Source organism: Monoraphidium neglectum (genome assembly GCF_000611645.1).
Source record: "Monoraphidium neglectum strain SAG 48.87 unplaced genomic scaffold scaffold02355, whole genome shotgun sequence".
Taxonomy (NCBI): domain Eukaryota; kingdom Viridiplantae; phylum Chlorophyta; class Chlorophyceae; order Sphaeropleales; family Selenastraceae; genus Monoraphidium; species Monoraphidium neglectum.
In genome coordinates this window covers 3,428-10,501 of record NW_014011273.1, presented here as the reverse complement: position 1 = coordinate 10,501, position 7,074 = coordinate 3,428, and the positions used below count along the sequence as shown (strand labels likewise).

General features: G+C 65.4%; 3 protein-coding genes across 3 annotated transcripts in view; 1 reads left to right on the top strand and 2 right to left on the bottom strand.

Moving 5' to 3' along the window:
- Positions 1-744: 744 nt before the first annotated feature.
- On the bottom strand, positions 745-1,152 carry MNEG_10531 (hypothetical protein; the record flags this gene model as incomplete). Its single annotated transcript, XM_014040999.1, has 1 exon — positions 745-1,152. One exon carries the CDS (start codon positions 1,150-1,152, stop codon positions 745-747), a length of 408 nt encoding a protein of 135 aa, XP_013896453.1.
- A 1,397-nt stretch (positions 1,153-2,549) lies between these two features.
- MNEG_10530 (hypothetical protein) lies at positions 2,550-2,834 on the top strand (the record flags this gene model as incomplete). Its single annotated transcript, XM_014040998.1, has 1 exon — positions 2,550-2,834. One exon carries the CDS (start codon positions 2,550-2,552, stop codon positions 2,832-2,834), a length of 285 nt encoding a protein of 94 aa, XP_013896452.1.
- Positions 2,835-4,772: 1,938 nt separating this feature from the next.
- Positions 4,773-7,074, bottom strand: part of MNEG_10529 (Kinesin-like protein KLP1) — a gene marked incomplete at both ends in the record, with an annotated part of 5,667 nt that continues 3,365 nt past the window's right edge. Inside the window, 5 exons of the mRNA XM_014040997.1 lie at positions 4,773-4,914; positions 5,207-5,497; positions 5,648-5,793; positions 6,087-6,551; positions 6,717-6,866. Coding sequence (XP_013896451.1) covers positions 4,773-4,914; positions 5,207-5,497; positions 5,648-5,793; positions 6,087-6,551; positions 6,717-6,866 — 1,194 coding nt within the window. The remainder of the gene's footprint in view (positions 4,915-5,206; positions 5,498-5,647; positions 5,794-6,086; positions 6,552-6,716; positions 6,867-7,074) is intronic.

Here is a 7,074-nt window from a genome sequence, read left to right as displayed (position 1 = left end):
CGCCCACCATGCTGTCAGCTGTTGGAACAGGACCTGGTGGCAGTGCCACTGCAGCCGCTGGAACACCGCCTGCAGCGCCGGCTGCCCGCTGAGCGCGTGCCGCTGCAGCGCCCGCAGCAGCTCCGCACCGCGCAGCGGCCCCGCGCCCGCCGCGCCGCCTGCAAGCGGGCTGGGCGACCCCTCGCTGTCCCCAGCGCCGCCGCCGGCGTCGGCACTTCGCGCACCGGGGGCGCCTCCGGCCGGGCGGCGCAGCTCCCACGCCAGTTGGTGCAGCTGCGGCAGCAGTTGCTGCGGGCGCGGGGCGGTTGCGGCAAGACGGCGGCACAGTGAACAAACCCCTGCAGAAAACCCGTCCATAACTGTACCTAGAAGGTGCACTTGGCATGGGAATGTGAGGTGCTGCGGTCGCTGTGACTGGTGCTTGCCGCCCCGGCCAAGTCCTGCCCTCCGATTCCTCCCAGAGTGCCCCACCCCGGCCACCTGCATGGGCAGCAGCTGGTACTGCAGTGTTGCCAGGCCCGCCCCCGGCTGTGCTGCCAGCTGCTGCTGCAGGTCCAGCACTGAGTCCTGGTAGACACCCAGGAATTCTGGGGGGCCCGCCCAAAGGGGGAGGGCGCGAGGAGGGGGGCGAAGCCGTGCAGCCTGTTGCGCCGATGAGCCGAGTTACCGGACCGCTGCCGCTGCAGGCGTAGCTGGTAATTGCGCTGTCGTGGACACTGGCAGCGGCCGCGGCGCAGCGGCGCATCACGCCCCCCGTCCTGGAGGCTCACCGGTGAGTCCTGCGCAGAGGGCCTGGCGGTATGCGCTGCGCGGCGCCGCCCCGCGGTCGAGCTCCACAAACAGCCGCAGCTGCTTGAAATGGAAGCCCAGCGCCACGACGCGGTCGAGCAGCTGCCTGTCGCGCGGCTCGATCCATGGCAGGTCCTGTGCCAGCCGCACGGTGCACACGGACGGGTGCTGCAGCTGCAGCGCACCCCGGTCATCCGCCGCGTCGACAAACACGTCGCCCGTGTAGCCCAGCAGCGCCATCAGCAGCTCCTGAAGCAGGTTGCGGTAGGAAAATAGGCCCTCCTGGTCGCCTACAGGCGAGCTATCAAGCCTAAACACGGCATCAGGAGGCTTCAGGCGCGCTGCTGTCGCGAGTCCGGCCATTGATAGCGATGGAGATCAGAGATAATTATGCGAGTTGATTGGAAGTTTGTACATAGAGAGCGTTTTCACGGTTGATATAGGCCTGGTGGCGAGCTCGCAGATTCAAAACAAGATCGCCCGCTATCGATGAGTACAGTACAAAAGGCGGTACAATGAGTGTTGTTAGTTATGCCTGCGTATGTATCATACGGCCTATCAGCATGAGAGTGCGGCCTTGAGCACACCCGTACCGTAGCGATACAGTAGCTGCACACCCCTTGCCCCAGGCATCTGGCACACCCCTAACTCTGTGTAGTCAAATGTTGCCAGTGCTGACGCGTGAGTTGCTCACTCGGCGCACTCGAGCCTTACTGTGCTTGAGTATGCAGCCGTGCTGTAATATGACATGGCCTGCCGCGGTCAATCGCCTTGGTGACAGTCAGGCCGCACCACTCATGCAGCTGCTGGTGAGGTGAATCGGCAAACTTTAGTCCAGCCAGCTATTTAAATGCTGAAACAGGCCTGCATGTATGCGCAAGCACTCAATATTTCCTCACAGGCTGACCTGATATGAATCTCAGCTGCCACAACACCATCATACCGTATGGTACCCCTGGAGCGAGCTCGAGGATGAGCACCTGGCTTTCCCCCTTCATACCAATTAGCAAGATTGTGAAGTAGACTTGAGACTTATCATTGTCAAATAACCAAGCAGCCCCCCTACCCCCAAATAACTCCTGCACAGCAACCTGGCACAAGCGAGCAAGTGCAGCGGTATGACAGTGGACCAAGCGCCAGGGTGGCTTGGCGCTGTCGGCCCAAAACGGGGTGGCAAAGGGACATATTTCTATCCCAACCGTCTCTTTCAGTACACCGGAGACTACGTTGACGGCAAGAAGCATGGCAAGTCGTCGCGGAAGTTTTTTTGCACAGCGCACATTTACAAACTCGACCTCACAAGCTCTGCGTTGCAAGATTCACAGGTCACGGGAGGCTTGACATGGGGGATGGATGGTCATTCTACGAGGGAGAATGGGTGAACGACGAGATGCAGGTTCGCGGCCCTCGCAGCGTGCTGCTGTTTGCTGCACTGGAGCCCATGGTTGCCAACTGGGCGGTGGGTCCGGATCGCTGCTGCAATGAAGTGCTCTTTGCTCACGATAATCCACACGTGTGCGGTGATTGGTGCACTCTGACATTCTACACAGGGCCATGGCATGAGGGTGTTTCCAAACAAGAACAAGTACACAGGTCAGCTCACTAGCTCCCAGGTCCTTGCGACCTGACACAGACAACAAGCTGTGTATTGCTGATAGTTGCATGCTTACATGGCTGCATTCTCAAGAAATCAGGGATGCAATCCCCCGCAACCCTTCTACACATGCGCGTTGCGGCACGCCTTGCCAGGCAGCTTCTTCATGGGGGAGATGCATGGCACCGGGCGCCTGGAGCTGGCAGGCGGTGCCGGGGAGTACGACGGCGGCTTTCAACACAACGCCTTTCATGGCAACGGCTTGCTGAGGCTGTCGGACGGCTCCGTGTATGAGGGGGAGTTCCGCGCGCACAAGTTTGAGGGCCGCGGGCGGATGGTGGCGGCGCACGGGGACGAGTACGAGGGAGAGTGGCTGGCGGGGCGGCGCAGCGGGCAGGGCACCCGCCGTTATGCTAACGGTGATGTTTACGTGGTGAGCGGGGCCCGCTAGTGGGCTGGACGGCGCAGGAGTCGGGGCTCTGCAGGGCGCAGGCCTATCAGCACGAACAGCGGTGCGCTGCGTCTCTATCCACCAGAGTGTGCCCAGCCTGGACCAACCCTGACCCCTTATCACCGACCCGTCAATCCGGGCGGCTCGCGCCCTGCGTGCGCGCACCATGCATCTTGTTCATCAGGGAACCTGGGCTGATGACATGCCCTGTGGCCGGGGACGCCTGCTGGTGGCGCGGTATCAGCTGCGGTACGAGGGCGCCTTCGTTGGCGGCGAGCCAGAGATAGCCCCTACAAAGCTGAACGCCTATTACCTCGCACCGGACAGTGCGCCGTGCGGCTCGGCAGCGCCGCCCCCACGGCGCGGCTCCGCTGCTGGCGGGACTGCTGCCGGCAGAGCAGCGGCGCTGGCGTCCCAGGCTGGCGGGTTGAGGGGGACGAGCAGTGGCAGCGGCGGGGCCGCCAGCAAGTCAGGTGCAAAAGAAGATGCGACGGCCTTGGAAGGCGATGCGGCGCTCGCACCCCAGCAACAGGCGTGGCGCCAATTGGAGCCGGCGCCGCCGCTGCAAGTGGTGGCAGGGCAGGCACTTGGCGTTGAGCTGGTCATTGCGGCTCAGCGCGAGGTGCCACTCTCCGCAGCCTCGGACGCGTCACGGCGCACCACGTTCTCAGCGGGCGCTGCAGCAGGCGGCCTCTGCGACACGGTGCCGTGGACGCAGCAGCTGGCGCCCGAGCCCGAGGCGCCACGGCAGCCGGCCGCCTCAGCGCAGCAGACCCCCGCGGCGTCCAGCAGCGGGGGCCGGCGCGGGGGAGGTGGCGCGCACAAGGCAGCGCAGTGGCGCATGGGCACCGCAGCGGGCGCTTCGGATGGCGCGACGGCCTCACCCGCGAGGAGCGCGGCCGGGTGCGCGGCAGCATCCAGCTCTGCTGGCAGCAGCCCGGCTGTGGCGCAGGCGGAGCCTGTTGTGTGCATGCGCCCGATGTACTTTGAGCTCCCTGCGTCCACGAACGGTGGCCCCGCCTCCTGGCGCACCGCAGAGACGGAGTTTGGGCGGCGCGTCATGGTGACGCTGCAGCGGCAGCCGCCGCAGCCGCTGGCCCCGGGCAGGAGCTTGTCTGCTATGCTGTGCTGCGTGCAGCAGGCCATGGGCGATGAAGAAGGCGCCGGCGGCAGCGAGCGGCCGGCAAGCGCCGTGGCTGCTGCCCAAGCCAGCATCAGAGTGGAGCTGCACATTTGCCTGGTGCGGAGTCGGAGGGGCAACAATAGCGACCAGGCGTTGCCGTGCGACTGCCCGTCGCGTGTGAGCCATACTACTATTTCACACGGTGTCAAAACCCCTGCCCCCTGATTCGCCGTGTTGCTCAACTCCACAATCGTGCAGGAGGCTCAGGTCTCCAGCCTCCTGCCCCTGGACGCAGCGGCCGGCACCTCGGGCGTCGCGTCAATCGAGCGCACCACAGCGCTGCCCCTGGAACTCACTGCAGGGGCGCACGCGCTGCGGGCGCTTGCCCTGGGGGCCCGCCTCCCGACCTGCCTCCCAACGGGCAGCTGCTGGCTGGTGCTGACGTCGCCGGGCGTCAAGCCGGGAGTGGTGCCGCTCGTCGTGGCGCAGGCGCAAGCAGAGGCAGGAGCGGGTGGCCCCATTGCGGCGATCAAGGGGCGCGTTGCTGGCGCTTAGCTCATGCGCCGGCCTAATCCTGGCAGCTCATGCTGTGACCAATGTTTGTCACATCCTCACTGCCGCAAGCCGATCGGTCGAGCATTGGCAGACTGTATTGTACACAAGCTTTGCACTGCTGTTGGGTGCGGGGCCCCGCAGGATAGGTGGCCTGCCAGGACCACCAGCAGACACCAGTGCAAGTGATTCAGACGACAAAACAAATGGATACTCGGGGATTTTTTGCAACGCAAAACCGTGGGCCCCGACCGCGCTGCCCGTCATCGCCCGCGCAGCGTGCCCGCACGCGCCGCTGTTGCCGCTGACGTCCGCGCGCCTGCGCCGCTGCCGACGGCGGCGCCGCCGCTGGTCTTCTTGCGAGCGGCATGGAACGCGCTGCTGTCCGGGTCCACCTCCATGATCCTGCGCCACAGTGATTTTTGTTTGTCGGTGTCAAGAGACAAGTTTGATACTAGGGAGTGAGGTGTGAAAACATGCGTGCCGCTGGCGATTGTAATTTTGGGTGTAAGTGCTCCTCAACATTTCACCCAGCTGAAGGGGTGCTGCTACTCCCTGTTTCGGCACGTTTGCCGGAGCTACTCCAGCTGGAAAAGGTTCCTCGCCCCTCATCGATCAGCAAACTCAGAGCTGCGCGTCGAAGCAACAACCCCTCCCCTTACCCCCAGAGATAGGCCTGGCGCTCTCCCCCCCCAACCTGGCCATCTGCAGCCGCTCAAACGTCTCAGCCGGGTCCAGCTCGTCTGCGTCGTCACCCACGCCGCCGCCGCCACCCTCTTCACCGCCCCACTGCACGCCGCCGCCCGAAGCCGCCCCCGCAAATGCGCGGATGTACCCGGTCGCGCCGGGCGCCGCAGGCGCAAAGCCCCGGGCAGCGCACCACGCCTCAAAGGCGTCGAGCTGTGCGCGCTTGGCGGCGGCCAGGGCCTCAGTCGCGGGCTCTGCACCGCTGCGCAGCTCCTTCAGCCGGTCAAACTCGGCGCGGTACCTGGTGGCAGGGGGAGTGCGTGACATCGCTCTACGTATTAAATGCCCTTGCAGCACCAGCGGGGCGGAAATTAGCCCTTGATGCGGGGCATGATGCGGCGGTGGTGGCGCCTACGCACTCCTGCCAGGAGCGTGCAGCCCTCGCGCGCACCTGGCCTTGGCGGCCCTCAGCTGCTGCGCCGCCTCCGACTGCTCCTCCTCCCAGCCGCCGCCGCCGGCCTGCGCCCCCTGGCCGTCCAGGTGCTGCGAGAGCTGGTCAATCTCTGCCTTGGCCGAGTTGACGCGCGCCGCCGCGTCCTGGCGTTGCCGCGCAAGCAGTGCGTGGGGGATGCTCCCTCAGGTCGTTGCAATCAACGGGCAGAGCGCTGCCGTCAAATTCCGCAACCGACTGTAGGTTGCGTGACCCTCAAAACCAAGGATCATATTTATATCTTCCTTGCTGGGTTGTGCCGTGTTATCATGCCGCTCCCAGCTGCTGATGTTGTGCAGCCCACCCTCATGCGCAAACCCCGCCATCCTCGCAACCAGCCTGCAGCAGGGCTCATGACCCACCAAGGCCTGCCCACACCACCCACTCCACCGGCCCTCACCTTGACCCCCTGCCTCAGTTCCCTCAGCTGCTGCTGCCGACCCCGCACTTCCGCAGCCAGCCGCTGGCCCTCGCCGCCCGCGCCGCCCTTCCACTTCAAAAATAGCACATTTAGGTCCGCAGGCGGCCGTGAATCGAGGGCTGGCGGCCCCCGTGCGCCGCCGTCTGGTGGCGAGTCCAGCTGGCCGCGCGCGGTGCTGGCGGGGGACTCTGCACCCCAGCCGCCTGCCGGCCCCGGCGGGGTCTGGTTGGACGCCGGTCGCCACGGCGACGACGCGGCCCCCGCGCCGCGGCCGCCGCCGATTGCCACCCGGAGCCCGCCATGCTGCGCGCCGCCCTTGGGCGACGCGGGCGGCGCGCCGGCTGGGCGGGCGTGGAGGGGGGCCGTGCCCAGCAGGAACCCGCCCTGGGTGGCTGGGTCGACGTCACCCAAAAGCCACGCCTCGTCGGCCCCTGCCCCTGGCCCCTGTGCGCCAATTGGGTGCGGGCGGGCGATCCAGACATGTTCTGATGTGCCCTCCTGACCCGCCCTGCCATGTCTGCCGGACCATCACAGCATGCACCCGCAACTCACGCATGCAAAGCGCCGCCGTCGCTTGCACGTTTTGATAGAACCAGACACGCGGCCCACCTGCCCAGCAAGCTGTTGCTGCTGCTGCTGTTGCTGCGCTGGTGCCCCGAGCGCGGCGGCGGCCGCCAGGCCACGCGCCACCTCCCTCATGGCCTTGTATGTCTCGCGGATGCGCTTGAGGCTGTCTGTGGGCAGCTGCTCCAGCGCGGCCTGCGCGCGTCCACGGGGTGCGCACCCGTCGCAAAGCGTCAACGCGTAAGCGCTCGTCATCCGTGCAAAAACCAGCAGCAGATTGATGCATCGCAGTATTGGGGTCTGAAACTGGGATTGGTGCCTGAGCCACACACACACACACACACACACACACACACACACACACACACACACACACACACACACACACACACACACACACACA